The following is a 16,862-nucleotide window of genomic DNA, read 5'->3' as shown; positions in this document are numbered from 1 at the left end:
CGGGGGGGGGGGGGGGGACACCTTCAGGAGGCCATTAATTGAGTTTTTTCCTCACTAGGTCAGCTGGCACAGTCCTGAGAGCAGCCGAGTCCTGGCAGTGTTCATGTCTCCTGAGCTCATCAGTAAAACAGGCTACTGCTGTATGCCAACCGGAATGTCAAATCAGCATTCCTTCCACGTCAGCACATTTTCATAGTCTTAAGAGATTACATGGACGGCTGGCTTTCACTTTGGTTTGCGGGAGTGGATCTTTCCAATGTAATTAATGAAATCACTGCAAAAGTTTTTGTTTAAATGGGTAGTTCTCGCAGGTCAGCGCCCTGAGGGCTTGTGTTTCTGCCCTCTGTAATGGGGGGTAATTGGGCCTTAGATGTGCGCAAGGAATATATCATTATTCTCTCCATCCTCAAATTCTTTTAATTGGCCAGAGTCATTTATGTCTTCAATTGTGTCTTCAAAACTATATAATGCTATGGGTGCTCCAACTAATTTACTGTTGTTTACTTTATTCCTGTTTCATTATAGTTGCTGTTATGTTCAGAAACTAACAAGATGATAATCAGGCCTGTGTCATACACCTCACGTCTGATGCAATTGGTGCATATTTGTAAACTCATATTGACAGGATGCAGAATTCACTCTGCGTGCACCTGTTTCTGAAAAAGACTTATGACTGAATCCAGATGACTTAAGCAGTTTTGCATAAAGTTGAGTATTTCTAAATGTTTTGATGCTCTCACAGCTTGTTCCACTCTACTGTCAATCCCACAATTAATTGAAAATGCTTGTTTACTTAATTATAAAGTAATATATGTAAAATGTAAAGACGTAAATGTTGTAATATTTGGATGGATAGATAGACAGACAGACAGACATTTTGGCATTAATGAGAGGATCGTCCAGAATCTGTGTAAATGAAATTGTTAAAAGGCCAATTGTTGTTTTCCTTTTTTCCTTGATGTTCCTGACAGAGTTGAAGCGTTGGAGTGTTTTAGCACTCGACCCAGTTCGAGCTCCCTTCTCGGCAGGATTCAGTCTTGGCACTCTGCACTGTATCAACACTCTGTGTGTTTCCTCAACCTTGAGGCTGGAACGCCAGAGGACCAGCGCAAACAAACTGATACACTCGTGCCAAAAACAAGCCTTTCAAGCTAAAGGGAAGGTTGTGAAGGCTGCTGGTGTTTTACTAACACACCGCCCCAAATTCCGGAGCCCTTGAAATGGCACTCATGGCTTAACTTCATTAGTGGGTTTAGATTTAATTACACCTCATTAGACCTCTTTTTTAGCAGCTTACTAATATTTAATCAATTTCGAGGTGTTGCGTAGCAAGGGTTTTGTAGAAAGGATGTGAAATACTCCCGGGCGTGGTTTAGATTTGTATTAGGGAACTGTAGCGCCTAGAGCTGCTGTCAGTTACTGTGCAAGCTTTTTAATCTACGATGTTGGGCAAGGGAAGCAGATGTTGGATGTCTCTTCAGTTTAAAAGTCATTGTGAATTGCCATTTTTCTTTCACTCCCTATTTAAGAGTGTGTATGTATGTATGTAAATCAAAACTTTTCTCTTTACATATATATATATATATATATATATATATATATATATATATTCTACAAAGCAGCTCTTTACAGAATTCATTCTCAGCAGGGTGCAGATTTTGACATAAAGCCCATCTACAGAGCAATAAAGCTGCCTGGCAAGGAATGCAGAAAGAAAACATGTCACTTTATATCTGTTTTATGCCTCATTCAAATCGCTCTGTCTCTCTATATATATATATATATATATATATATATATATATATATATGATAGTTATTTATATAATAACAATATAACAAATAAATTAATCAATAAATGTTATACTATTTTATATAAAATTTAATTTAGATTTAAATTATATGCTAATTATTTAATTTTTATGACGTGTGTGTGTGTGTGTGTGTGTGTGTGTGTGTGTGTACGTGTGTGTTTTCTGTTTTAATGGATTTTAAAATGTAATTTTTTCTTGTCATGGCAAAGATTAATTTTCATTATTCCGGTCTTCAGTGTCACATGATCCTTCAAAATCATTCTAATATGCTGATTTAGTTTAGGAAACATTTCTTCTTATTATTATCAATTTTGAACAGTTATGCTGCTTAATATTTTTTTGTGATGCTATTTCAGTTGGTGACTGATACCAACTGAAACTGTGATGCATTTTCTTCAGGATTCTTTGATAAATAATTAAAACACAGCATTTATTTGAAATAGAAATCTTTTTAACATTAGAAATGTCTTTACGGTCACTTTTGATTAATTTAATACATCCTTTCAGAATAAAAGTATTAATTTGTTAAAAAAAAAGAATTTGTTTTTACAGTTTGATTAAATATAAAAAAATAATTTTATGTCTTTGGAATTAATTGTACAGTAAGACCAGGAACATGCTTTTAAAAATAAATTAGGTTAATTCTAATTTAATGTTGACTATAATACTATTCATGCACTAAGTCCATGTTTTTTCTGTCTCTGTCCCTTTCTCTTTTTCCTGACTCTTTCTATTTCTATTTTAGGATGTGTTTGGATGCAAGGGACCCTTACTGTGGTTGGGACCGAAAGCAGCGCCGTTGCACCACCATAGAGGACAGCTCCAACATGAGCCAGTGGTTCCAGAACATCACTGCCTGCCCGGTAAGGACCAGTCGTTTAAAGAGTCTGCCTCACTCACTGCCTCATGCATGACTGATGTTTCGACACGTGTCTGTCGTCTCCATAGTGCTCTGACAGTCTCCCTCTGCAGCTTTGAAATCTGTGTTGCGTGAAAGGTGCTATGCCACATGATTGATAACATCACTTGAGGCAGCTGCTTTGTGGTCATTATTTTTTAGGACTGAGATTTTGCATGCAACCAACCTTCAAATTCACACGTTTTTTTCATTTATTCCAGCTGAGGAACCAAACCACAGATGGTGCGTACGGACCCTGGGCTCCATGGCAACCCTGCAGCCACAATGACGGCGAGGGCACCAGCACATGTCTCTGCAGATCGCGGGCATGCGATAGTCCTCCACCTCGCTGCGGAGGTAAAAACTGCGAGGGGCCGACCATTGAGGTGTCCAACTGTTCAAGGCAAGTAAAAAGTTTTTCCTTAAAGGAATAGTTAAGCCAAATAATTAAATTTCAGTTATTGCATTTCTACGATCTGTTTTTTTTTTTTTCGTCTGCCCGCCATCCTGCATCTAAGGTGCTAAAACTGAATTGTGTTTTTAACAGAAGTGGCGGTTCTCTCATCACGCAAGATTCGTTGCAGGAACCGAGCACTTTAGCAAATTGAGAACGTTTCCCGATCAAAATTCCTTACCAAACCTGTCCTCTTTCTCTTCCATCACGTCACATTAGCCTGGCAGCATTGCCGGAAAAAAAAAAAGAAAGTATTTCTATATCCCAAATGAGAAAATGGGCTTGTACCCATCACTTCTTGCCAAGGTTCACTGATGCTCTCTGTTTTTTCTTTCTTTCTTTTTTCTGCAGGAATGGAGGTTGGACACCCTGGTTGTCCTGGGGCCAGTGCAGCACAAGCTGTGAGATTGGGTTTGAAGTCCGCCAGCGATCCTGTAACAATCCTTCGCCCAGGCATGGCGGCCGAGTGTGTGTGGGGCAAAGCAGAGAACAGAGGTAAGAAAAGAGTTTTTTTTTTATTTTTCTTGCACATATAAATGTAAAAATCAAGACCTGAAACATGATACTAAAATAACACTGGTGTAAGTGCATTTTAAGTGCAAGTTAAATTTAAAATCATTATAATCCAATAATCTTCCGCTCAACTGAAGCTGTCAGATGTGATGCCTATAGTGTAGGTTGGACGTCAGTAACAACAAATGCCAGGTTCACAAGTATCTCATAACCAAATGCAATGTTGTCAAACCTGTGGCAATTTTTCTTATAATATGACCCCTTTATACATTTCTCTTGAGTTTTATCAACTCAGAGCAGGCCTGACTTAAACTCATGATATGAGTAAAACACATTTTTTATGCTCACCAGATTCTGCAATGAGAAGGTATCGTGCCCTCAGCCCATCTTTTGGTCATCATGGTCGCCCTGGTCCAAGTGCAGCTCAGAGTGTGGGGGAGGGGTGCACTCTCGCTCCAGGAACTGTGAGAATGGAAATAGCTGTCCAGGATGTGCGCTGGTACGTACACCTTAAGTACACACACGCTTTAGCCTTGAAGCCTCCTGCACGACCGTGATAACCAAGCAGCTCCTCTCCCAGAAAGATATGTGTGATGTACTGTAAAAATGGAGCTCATTTGTGATTCAGGAGAGACTGAGTGGACTAGACAAATCAAATACACAACACACCGTTTCATTTTGAAGATTTATGCAGTTCTGAGACTGTCACTTACATTAAGCTGATCGTCTACACAGCCTGCCAATGGCCTTGTAGTTATTTACATTCATCACCTTCAAAATGAAAATGAAATAAAACATGCCTATGAAGAGACTAAAAATAAACCTCGGTGAAATATTCATTGGAGTGAATGTCCAGGAAAGTGTTATACACTTTAAATGATTTTATGACTTATTTTATGTTAACAACAAAACATGTTATAGCATCGTGCAGTTCAGTTCAGTAATTGGTATTCTTAGCATGGCGAGAATCCATTACACAAAATCCATTGTACATCTCTGTCCAAAAGCATGCATACTTGTAGAAAAATCCATGGGTCTATAAAATTTGTTTGTTATATTTGTTTATATCTTTCATACATTATATGCTGTAATGCATCTTTCTATACAACAAAATATCAGGACAAATCAAAATAGCATTCAGTTTCCTAAAATGCTCTCTAAAATGCTCTTTTGCTCTTACATTTTAAATCGGACAGATTTCTTTGCTCTCCAATTCTCTTAAGAGCTGCAATTAATTCAAATTTAATCGACTTAATTAGGACTCAAATTAACGTTCCTTGCAAAGAACTATAACACCCCCTTGGGTGTCTAGCAAGGAGCCATTAAATTTTATTAACTGTTCACAGTGATGGCACAAGAATGAGCTTCACGTGCATCTTAAGAGGTGATGTAATGTCGCCTGTGCATGAGGAATAAGCAACTGGATGATGTCCTCTCTGTCAATCTTCCTCATTGCAGGAGTACCAGGCATGTAATCTGGAGTCCTGTCCAGAGGTGCGTCGAAACACCCCATGGACCCCTTGGGTGCCGGTGAATATAACCCAGGGAGGGTCACGGCAAGAGCAAAGAGTTCGCTACATCTGCCGGGCCCAACTGGCTGACCCTCATGAGCTTCAACTGGGCAAGCGTAAAGTTGAGACACGCTTCTGCCCCAATGATGGGACGGTAACCTGTGAAACAGACTGTGAGTGTATAGATCCTTTTTCCTAATGCACACCCACACCTAAATGAACAGATCTGACTGAGCTAGCCGATACTGCTGGCTCGATGACAGTTCAGGGTCACAGTTCAGCCCTTGCCCACTTTGCGCATGTTGGGCGCCACATTGATTAACAGTATCTTCCTGTCTGAACTCGGGGGAGGTCAACCACTTGAGGTGCACATGGAATGCATTAGAGACAAGGGAGTGTCAGAATTCACCTTGTGCAGGTTGCTGTGACCAGGATGTTTTTTTGTCAGAGATGCTGTAAAACACAGCATGACATTGGTAGTTTTTTTTAGTAACCTTGAATTACACAGGAAAAGGCCACTCCTTAAAATAACACACTCAGAGAGTGCTGCAGTGATGACGTATTTTAGTAGGCCAAACCGGAAACCGGAAACAATGGGATTTTTCCATTGGACTTTTGAAATATTGCAAAAATTAAGGTCTGTGACCAACAAAAGTCTATGATTCTTACACATTTTGTTCATCACGATAATCTTTACGAATGAACACAACTTTTATGAGTTTTGAAGCCTAAATACAATCGCCAGAAGTAAAAAGCTAAACGTAAGCAATAAACAAACTATAGCATGGTCTCTTGACTTTAACGTCATGCCCATTAAGCTTCCAAAAACTATGCAGTTATAAACACGAGGCTGTAAAAATGGACTAGTGAGTTGAATAATTTCTGGTTCACCGTGATGACATTTAATGTTCCCAACAACTTCTGTCGTCCCATTTAGCCACTTGTTAGCAAACATCTTTTTCTAGACTAGTAAAAGCTTTAAAAATATCACAAGAGGGTATTACTGGTGTATTTCATTGTAGGATAAATATGAAAATATCTTGAGCTTGTGTTAATCACAGACCTTGTTTCAGGCATTTAACCCAGAGCCCATTTATTGACTTATGGACGATGGGCCCGGATGTGCTGATATACTAACACTCTTCCTGGTTTTGACCAACAAAAATACATCATCCCTGCAGCACTCTTTACATAAAACGACTAAATGGCTGTTCACACCTAGAACAAACAGCTGTAAAGATAACTAATTATTATTTAATAATAACTACATTAGGTGGATTCTGGATCATCAAAACCGTGTCAGTAGGCTGTGATAATAATAATAATAATAATTCAACGATAAAAGAAAAGTACTGACAATAACTGGCAAACTTGTAACATGCAATATATGTTTTACAGCACTAGTTGAGGAGCTTCTCAAGATGCCTGGTGTGCGACTGACAGGCTCTGGCTGGTCATCGTGGGACATGTGGTCAGCTTGCACTCAGGACTGTGCCAAAGGCTACCGCACTCGCAAACGCACCTGCACCAGTGCAGAGGGCAAAAGCGTTCCCACTGCCTGCCGGGGCTCTCCAGTAGAATATCAGGACTGCAATCCTCAGCCCTGTCAAGGTAACACACACCCTCAGAAACATGCGTGTAAACACAAGCACACTCCACACGCACATTTACATATGTGCACATGAATAGACTCCCACATATGCTCATAATCAAGGTAGTTGCTTATCATGCAAAAGCCTCTGCTTCCATTAGAGTGTGTGAAGTATATTACTGATTTCATTAGCTAATGGAATTCTGAAGCCCCATAGGGACCTGCTGTGGTCAAATTAAGAGGTTTCACCATAATTCCAAACAGACATGAACTCAAGGATAAATCAAATACTCTTTTCTGATTTAGAAATCACAAGATCAAATGAAATTTCCAGTTAACACCAGAAGGTGAAGTGTGCAATGAAATTGCATCAAACCGAATTGCTAAAATTCTTATATTTAATAATAAAAAAACACAACAACAAATTTGCCTGCCACTGAGTTGCTTATTTTCTGTAGGTGAACAGGGAGTTGCTATTTGGTTGCAATTTTTAGCACATCGCTATAGAATGTGATTGATAGGGTGTTTGGGGATGCTAACTGACAGTTTAAGGATGCTAACAGACAGTTTGGGGATGTTAACAGAGTTTCAGGATGCTAACAGACAGTTTAAGGATGCTAACAGACAGTTTGGGGATGTTAACAGAGTTTCAGGATGCTAACAGACAGTTTAAGGATGCTAACAGACAGTTTGGGGATGTTAACAGAGTTTCAGGATGCTAACAGACAGTTTAAGGATGCTAACAGAGTTAAGGGTGCTAACATACAGTTAAGGCTGCTAACAGACAATTTGGGCATGCTAATAGACAGTTTAAAGGTGCTAAAATAATTTTTTCTCCAGGTTTAACAGTCCTCTTTGGCTCAAACAAACAGGGCCTTGTTTTGAAAGTGCTAATACTTCACCTTTAAAGGATCACACTGCAAATTATCTGACCAATCACCCTGGAAGTTCCCAGCAGATGGTTTTGTGTCTTTCTTTAGACATATTGACAGCCACTTGCCAATGCATTGTCTACTCTAAACACTCTCTGAGTGTGACAAATGAACAGCCACAGTATTTGCTGTGCTGTTTTACAATCAGGCAGAAAGGGAAAATAGGATTGAAATAACAAAGCGGAAGGGGGTAGGGCACATGGATTCAAACACATTACTGACATCAGCCAACCATTTTAATCATTGTTTTGACCTCAGATGTGCACTCCAATCCAACGCCCAGCTTCTCCCTCGGTGTGAGAGGTTGCTGGACTAACTGTGATTGCGATCAGTCTGCCTTCACACTTCAGTCGTGCCCCAGTACACACATGCTAATCCACTGAAGTTAAACAGTGCTTTCTAGTGCAGAGAGAAGTAGACACCCCTAACCTTCTCCTCCATCGGTCTGATGAGACGTCAAGAGGATGGTGGCAGGGCCTGTTAAAGTGAGAGGAAACTGCACAACAGCAATGCTTCTATCCTGGTCAGTTTAAGGTGGTAGCTGTGATTTGAAACATGATAGCTGGTTTCTAGCTGGTAGATCATCTACAAACAAGTTGGTTATACCAGCTTTAGGTAGTCAAGCTGGTTTTTGGAACATGGTGACCAGCTTGGAACAGCTAGATATCAGTCACCAGCTTAATCTGGATTTTCCAGCGGGATAAACAAAGAAATGGAGGTGAACAGCTGGCAAGTCTCGAGTGTTCGTTCAGGAGCTTTGTGGGTCAAATAAAGCTGTTTGAAACTCCAAATGCGACATTCTGTCCTGAACTCCGAATGTCTGGATCACCATCACATCTCATAACAGATGTCTGCTTGCCTTGTCCGCCTTGTGGGAATTTCCAATCATGTCCGGTTTTTTTTTGGATTGTTTTGTGTTTGCCTGTTTGATTGATGCTGTTTTATGTTTGTGTTCGGTACATTGTGTTTGCATCCTCCGCTCCGTCTTTTTTGTTGGGCTGCATTTGTGTCTGCTTATCTGATGCTTGGATGATTGTGTCCCCCTCCTTGCCTGATTGTTTTGTGTTTGTTTTTGTATGTCGTATTTGTTTGTACGTGTTTGGTCTGTGCAGTTAATGGTGCCTGGTCTTGCTGGTCATCATGGTCGCAGTGCTCAGTGCCCTGTGGAGGTGGGCACTACCAACGAACACGCACATGCACCAACCCCATCCCTGGCAATGGAGGGGACATCTGCATCGGCTTGCACACAGAGGAGGCTCTTTGCAACACGCACACCTGTGATGGTAAGATCAGTTCCAATCCAGATCCACGAATGGGATGAAACGATGCTTTAAGTGAAATGTGCTACAAAAAACTCAAGGCTCTCCAAATTGAGCTCTACCTCTGTCTGTAAGCACAAGATACAGTTGGTTTTCAATGTGTCATCTGTTCATCAACACCCATTATTATCACCTTTCAGAAACAAGCAGTTTCTGTAGAAGCTTGTTTCCACTATGGAATAAAAATATATAAAAAGGTAAATTTTTTTACCCTTTAAATTCTTTTTTTTTTCTCACAATTGCAAGTCTGTGTCTTACAATTCTGACTTGTTCTCACAATTGAGTTTATATCTTGCAATAAGCTCATAATTGTGAGTTTACATCTTGCGATTCTGTTTTGTTGTTGTTATTGTTTAACAGCGTTTTTCGGTTACATTTTTTTGTTTAATTAAAAGGTAGTTATGAATTTTTTCTTGCAACTGTGAGTTTATATCTCACAATTCTGACTTCTCATTGTTTATATCTCAATTATTTTCTCAGAATTTTCTCAAAACGTCTGAATTGTAAGATAAAAACTTAGAATGGCAAGGAAAAGAATTGTGAGATAAAAAGTTGCAATGACCTTTATTTATTTATATATTTATTTTAAAGGGTTAGTTCACCCAAAAATGAAAATTCTGTCATTAATTACTCACCCTTGTGTTGTTCGAAACCCATAAGACCTTCGTTTATCTTCGGAACACATTTTAGGATATTTTTGATGAAATATGAGGGCTCTCTGACCCTCCCATAGACAGCAAGGTAACTACCACGTTCAAGGTCCAGAAAAGTACCAAGATGATCGACAAAGTAGTCCGTGTGACATCAGTGGTTCAACTGTAAAGTTACGAAGCTACGAGAATACTTTTTTGCGCAAAGAAAACAAAAATAACGACTTTATTCCACATTTTCGTCTCTACTGCGTCACTTTGGATGCGCGTTCACGACAGTACCATGATGCGAGCGTGTGGCGGCGCCGGCGCTGACCCAGATCCGGCGTGATGACCTTGCTGTCTATGGGAGGGTCAGAGAGCCCTCAGATTTCATCAAAAATATCTTAAATTGTGTTCCGAAGATGAACGAAGGTCTTAGGGGTTTGAAACAACACGAGGGTCAGTAATTAATGAGAGAATTTTCATTTTTGGGTGAACTAACCCTTTAATAAAATGTAATTGAGACTTTTTATTGAAACTTACATTTTTTTATTGAAACTGGTCAACTGAGGAAATTGTGCTGTTAAGCTAGTTAAATGGATAGTTCACTCAATGACAATTCTATCATCAATTACTCCCTTGTGTCACGCTAAATCTGCATGACCGTATGGAACAGATATTTTTAAAAGTCTCAGCATTTGTCACCATAAGTGAAACATTTTCTTTTGTGTTCTGCAGGAGAAAGTCAGTGATAGTGAGTTCATAAATGATTACCGAATTAAAATTTTTCAGGTGAACTATGCCTTTTAGAAGCCTTGTGAGCACACCATCATCCACAACACAACGTATGCTGGTCTTTTAACAGGATAGTTTATGACTGACTGATTATCATTGCATTGAAGGAATGATTTCAGACCTTTCAATCACCAGAAGCACATTCTTCAGATTCTGAGTGGCTTCTGGGGTCCTCCAGGCTACAGATGGTACCATATGTGAGCTGTATGCTTATAGAAGTGTGCTGTGTGCAAGCAGACTGTGGCAGTGCAAAGCTTTCTTGTCACATTCTGCTGCCATCACTTTAAAAATCAGCTGTCCCTTTAAGACAAAACGGAAATATTTATGAAGAATGGATCATGTAAAGCCCTATAGCTTATACTAATACTACCTTTTGGCTCTCTGATTAACACCTCAAATCCATGATGTTGATGGTCCTGTGTTTAATTATCGATCAAATCAAATAAAATTCCTTTAAAAATATTAAGAGCAAATTCAGAATGTAAAACACCCCATATCTGTCATTTACAAGGTTCCATTACAGTTTGGATTCTGCCTTAAATATGTGACCCTGGACCACAAAACCAGTCTTAAGTCTCTGGGGTATATTTGTAGCAATAGCCAAAAATACATTGTATGGGACAAAATTATTGATTTTTCTTTTATGCCAAAAATCATTAGGACATTAAGTAAAGATCATGTTACGTAAAGATATTTTGTAAATTTCCTACTGTAAATATAAAAACTTAATTTTTGATTAGTAATATGCATTGCTAAGACTTCATTTGGACAACTTTAAAGGCGATTTCCTCAATATTTTGATTTTTTTGCACCCTCAGATTCCAGATTTTCAAATAGTTGTATCTCGGCCAAATATAGTCCTATCCTAACAAACCATACATCAATGGAAAGCTTATTTATTCAGCTTTGATATGGTGTATAAATCTCAATTTCAAAAAATTATGACTGGTTTTGTGGTCCAGAGTTACATATTCTTCATGACATATTGTTTGCTTAAGAAAAAGAAATGAAGATTGATGTAGCAGTTATCGAGGCTGCCTTTCATCATTAACAGTGGATCTGCATTTTCTGAAATGCTACGATATTCTCTGGCACTAGTTGCTACTGATAATAAAGTCTTTTGGATCCTTGATTCAAACATTTGGCCCCTGTTGTCCCCCTTCATGAATGACAAATTTGTTAGGTTCTGGGAGAGTTATAAGACTGCGTATGGTCTAGACCAGTGTTTCCCAACCGGGGTGCGTCTGTCGAGAGCAGGGAATTCAAATATTGTGACAAAATTTATTTTGTAGGGTGCCACAAGTTTGTTAAAAATTCCAAAGGGTGCCGCGACTAAAAAAAGGTTGGGAAACACTGGTCTAGACAAGCATCTGAAAAGCTGAAACATGAAAGGAATGTGTCTGTTTACAGATTGGATTTTCCCAGCAAACAAATACATTCTAAATCAAAGTTTCTTCTAAGTAAAGTTTTTGGTACACTTGCTCTGAAAGTGTTGCCTAAGACTGTGAATATTTTTGCCTCCTCGTGTGACTCTTGCTGTGTTTGTTTCATGTGCGTGGGTGGGCCGTTGAGTCGGCAGCACTCGGGTTAGATTGACATCTGAACTGTGAGGATGGCCAAAATTGGAGCGCTCCATTTAAAGGGGACACCGGATAAAATTTTCACTTTTTTTTTTTTTTTTCCATTTAGTTAGGTTTCTGGCATGTCTGCCAGCTCAGAAAAGTTGAAAAGAAAGCACCCAACCAGTTTGTTATGTGCTCTCTGAGTCTGAAACTGTCATCCAGTAAGCTGTTTCAATCTGTAGCCGGTTTCTACGTCAATAGTTAGCTATTTGAATAAGACCACCTCCGAGCCATATACAGAGTCCAAGGCAGCAATTCACATGTCTTTTGTCGTCACGCCCCATTGAAGCGAGGGCTGGCGTTAGCAGTAGCTCATTATCATTTAAAGAGGCATGCACTGAAACGTGTCACTGTGAACGGAGCTGGTTTTGACAAGGTAAAAAGGGTGTTGTTTTACATGACCATTGAGGAATTTTAACCAAAGTATGTTAGACATTTCATGAAGACCCTAAAGAATCATGTCAACTTCTGGAAAATGGGCATCCGATGTCCCCTTTAAAGGGAGAGTTCACCCCAAAAAAATTCTCGTCATATACTCACTGTTAAGTTGTTCCAAACCTCTGTGAATTTCATTCTTCTTTGCACCAACAAAAGGTGCAATTTTAAATAATCTACTGATTTCTCTTATGCAATTACTATAAATGTGGACTTAAGTTAATATTTAAATAATTTAACAATACAGTTGCATATTTATGGTTCTCTGATAATTAAATTATTAATATTAGTTTTAACTAGTTTTTTAGTTTTATTATATTCGTTTTAACTCTATAAATATTACTATTGTAAATTACAATTACTGCAAAGTAAATCATAATTATTATATTATAATTGTAATTATAACAATTTTATTTTACACTACAAGTTACATTACTTATGTTAATGTCTTAAGTTCTTCACTTCTACACATTCAAACCCTCAAGCTTATAAAATTTAAAATCCTTGAGCTTTTATTTGATGGAATACTGCTGAAATGCTGTAAACGTCTGTCCACAAACATTTTGGAAATTATGCAAATATAAATAAAGAGAACCTAGGACACATTGCATTCTCACATGCACATTTAACTCCCATCACATGCAAAGATGGAGTTTGTGAGAAGCAACATTTTCTAATTATATTATTACATTATATTTGATGATTATTTAAATTGCAGCCTTTGATTTGATAATTGCTCAAAGCTATATCGCAATTGCTGTTTATTTCCGATTATTTGTGCAGCCCTATTTATCTATTTTAATTTTCCATTTAATTTTATTTTTGTAGCTTTTCATCAACAAACCCCTGTTATGGAAACCTTGACTTAGAATTTAGTGCAAGTCATTTGAAGCACTATTAAACTTTAAATGCTGTTTTATTATATCTAATTTTGGTGCTTGACAGAGGAAAGTCACAGGTTTAGGAATGACAGAATGTTCATTTTGGGGTGAACTGTTTATTTAAATCCTGTGTTTATGCCTGTGTCTTTGTGCAGGTGGGTGGATGGCCTGGTCGTTGTGGTCTGAGTGCGATGACTCGGGCCTGCAGCTGCGCAGTCGAGTGTGCGGGGCTCAATCCACACCATGTGTGGGAAACGGCTCTCAGCAACGAGACTGCAATGAGATCCCAGGTGAGAGAGAGCTATATATAAACACACACGCATATATTCACACGGCATCCAACTGTTCCATTATGAAGCAAAGCTTTTCCCAATTGCAATGTTACTCTTATTAAATAAACACACACTTTTAAACCCTGTCAACCTCGCTGTTGTTTTTAATAGATTAGATGTAATATGTTTACATGCGCTTATTCATTACTCTGGCTGGTGGAGTGGAAGTGTTCAAAGTGAAGAACTGAACGCACCCAGCCTGCGAGAACACGAGTTGTCAGAGCGGAATACCAAGTGAATCAGGCACTCTAATTAATATTAATGTTATGCCACAAGGCAGCCTCACATCCCATCTCTCTCCAATTTTTGAAAACGGGTTCTAAATCCTGAGGTGTCTTAGATGGTGAGGAGATCAAGGAGAATTGTGCATCTCAATCAAAACATCTCCCCCCATACCCATCTCTGCTCTTTGTGGAGATTTCAGATAGAGCTTGAAAAGCATGACTCTGGGTGGTAATAGAGAATCTTAGACTATCGCAGCAGTAAAAAATGCCATTTCCATCGAAATGCAGCTCATTACTTCAACCAAAATGGAATATTTACTCTGAATAAGTGTTTCAAGTTTTATTTAGCAAAATAGCTCGCAACTATTTTTACTGACATTAACTGTTCATTCTCAAATACATGCAATATTTTAATATGTAATGGAAGTAATAATTTCATCACTTTCATGAGACCCAGCTGACAGGCTTTGATGTGATTTTCTGTACTTTATCACCCTGCTCATCCCTCAGGTATAAAACAGGAGACTTCCTCACCACCACCATCGCCCCACTTCCAGGAAGTTTGCCTTTGAAAGGAGAGAGTAGAGTGGGATAAGATGGGGAGTGATTGATGTTTTGGCTGTAATTCAGCAAAGGGAGGCAAAACAAGGGAGCATGTAATGACCTGTTCACAGGACTTTTTCTAGCATCAGCCTGCTTCATTTTTAAATTGTTGGTTTATGGTTATATTGTTGGTCACCTCCCAAAATTGAGCAACAGAAAATACAAAAAAAGCATGTAATTATGCATAATATAAAATAAGTAAGCCTATTAGCTTTTAAAAGGATGTTTCATGTCTTTTGATGTTGACATCAAGGCTGCACATCTATTTTATAAAGATATGAATAATTTTGCAAATTGTTGGGCCTATGCAGGTCATGTAATATTGATACAATTGTTCTATACTTTTATATTTAAAAAAAAAATCTGGTATTATTTTTAGTCAACACTTCATGTTTAAAGTAAAATGTATATTTACATGCATTTATGCATTTGACAGTTCAACAATTTTGACAATTTTATCCAAAGAGACTTGCATTGCATTCAGGGAATATGTTCATGCGTTCCCTGGAAAGCAACCCCATGACACTGGTGTTGCTGCTGCCATGCTCTACTGCTTGAGCTACAGGAATTTAGATTTTGAAGCAAAACTTCTTGACAGCCACTGCTCTAGATGAATGTCTGTGACTGTTCTGATGCATCTCGAACCATGATTGTTGTGTTTTTAAGATGCTGTGTCAAGTTGAAAGATGTTTGGCATCAGTACAAGACGTTCAGAAAGACCCTTGCAAGAGCTTATCCTGTGTGAACAGCCACTAACTATACATCTCTTTCTCTTCACAGTCATTCTCCCGGCATCTAGCTATGAGAAGGACCAGCAGTGTGGGGGTAAGTGCTTTGACCGATATGTTTGTATGCTGTTCACCGCATGTTAGCATGCACACTCTCGTGAATGCTCAAAAACATGTAGCAATGTGCTGCTTGTGTGTCATGTTTCATGTCAGCTCCTTTTCATTCCGAACTCAGGCAGAAATGGAATCGCTAAGCAGGTTTAAGTGAGTGAACTTCATAATTCACACTGCTGATCTTCAGTTTTCCATGTGTCGTGCTCCATGGCGCTTGTGGCTCTCCCATGCAAGGGGGCACAGCGGTGCTTTTTAGGTTGCAGATCCAGGCCACATCAGGCGATGACTGCTCTCAGAGGTGGCACCGCAGTGCCAATTTGGTGTTTCTCCAGGTGGCAGCACATATCGTGCTCCAGCAGTGGTGCTCTCCTGAGTGATCGTTGTCCAATTAGAGCAGTTCATGGTGGGGTATGGTGTTCGTTCTCCTCAATCACATTTCGCACTCATTATGGGTCAGACCGGCAGAATGCCCGGTCCGTCACATCGACCAGCTAATCACAACACTGTCCCTCGGTACTGCATCATTCAGCCAGACACTTTGAAACACCTGCCTACCGCTGGTTGATGGCTACGAACATGTAGCGTTAATGGAGAGGGATGCAATGGTGCTGTATCGCTCCGATTCTACTGACAAGGATGACTATATTGTCTCATTATATGAAAAAGCATATTCAGTCAAATGTCTGGATGAAAATGACAACATATTACAGTTATTTGCAGACAAATGGTTACCGTAATGCTGTTTTCTCTTGTTTTCCCAGGGTTCACTCTACTTCACCTGATAGCTACAGGCGTGTCGTGCTTCCTGGGTGCCGGTCTGCTGTCCTTCCTGGTGTATGTGTACTGTCAGCGGTTCCACAAGGCCTCACAGGAGTCTGCAGTCATCCACCCCACCACTCCCAACCACCTCAACTACAAGGGCAACACCACACCAAAGAATGAGAAATACACACCCATGGAGTTCAAGGTCAGTGTTGACACCATATTTGCAAAATAAAAATAAAAATCACATAATACTCTTTTATGCAGTGAAAAGGGTTTAGTATGTTGTTGTTGTTAACAGAAATTAATAGTTTTATTTAGCAAGGATGCATTAAATTGACCATGTGTGAGCACCATTGTTATCTAGCACTGCCTTAATCCTCCTGGGCATGGAATTCACCAGAGCTGCACAGGTTGTTGCTGGGATCATCTTCCACTACTCCATAATAACATAACGGAGCTGCTGGATGTTAGACACAAGGCGCTTCTCCACCTTCCGCTTGAGGATGCCCCACAGGTGCTCAATAGGGTTCAGGTCTGGAGACATACTTGGCCACTCCATCACCTTCACCTTTCTCAGCGAGGCAGTTGTCATCTTGGCGGTGTGTTTGGGGTCGTTAACATGTTGGAATACTGCCCTGCGGCCCAGTCTCCGAAGGGAGGGGATCATGCTCTGCTTCAGTATGTCACAGTACATGTTGGCA

At 39.5% G+C, this 16,862-nt stretch overlaps 1 protein-coding gene across 2 annotated transcripts in view; it reads left to right on the top strand.

The window, feature by feature from the left end:
- The window catches only part of sema5ba (sema domain, seven thrombospondin repeats (type 1 and type 1-like), transmembrane domain (TM) and short cytoplasmic domain, (semaphorin) 5Ba), a 143,236-nt gene that overhangs the window by 121,163 nt on the left and 5,211 nt on the right, over nt 1-16,862 (top strand). The window contains exons 13-22 of one of the 2 annotated variants that reach the window (XM_016450605.1): nt 2,558-2,675; nt 2,932-3,113; nt 3,516-3,659; nt 4,029-4,176; nt 5,136-5,361; nt 6,587-6,799; nt 8,824-8,994; nt 13,551-13,685; nt 15,335-15,379; nt 16,158-16,363. In XM_016450605.1, coding sequence (XP_016306091.1) covers nt 2,558-2,675; nt 2,932-3,113; nt 3,516-3,659; nt 4,029-4,176; nt 5,136-5,361; nt 6,587-6,799; nt 8,824-8,994; nt 13,551-13,685; nt 15,335-15,379; nt 16,158-16,363 — 1,588 coding nt within the window. The remainder of the gene's footprint in view (nt 1-2,557; nt 2,676-2,931; nt 3,114-3,515; nt 3,660-4,028; nt 4,177-5,135; nt 5,362-6,586; nt 6,800-8,823; nt 8,995-13,550; nt 13,686-15,334; nt 15,380-16,157; nt 16,364-16,862) is intronic. The other variant, XM_016450606.1, reaches the window with a different exon arrangement.

This window comes from Sinocyclocheilus anshuiensis, unplaced genomic scaffold (genome assembly GCF_001515605.1).
Source record: "Sinocyclocheilus anshuiensis isolate Anshui unplaced genomic scaffold, SAMN03320099.WGS_v1.1 scaffold2056, whole genome shotgun sequence".
Taxonomy (NCBI): domain Eukaryota; kingdom Metazoa; phylum Chordata; class Actinopteri; order Cypriniformes; family Cyprinidae; genus Sinocyclocheilus; species Sinocyclocheilus anshuiensis.
This window is presented reverse-complemented; position numbering and strand designations above follow the sequence as displayed.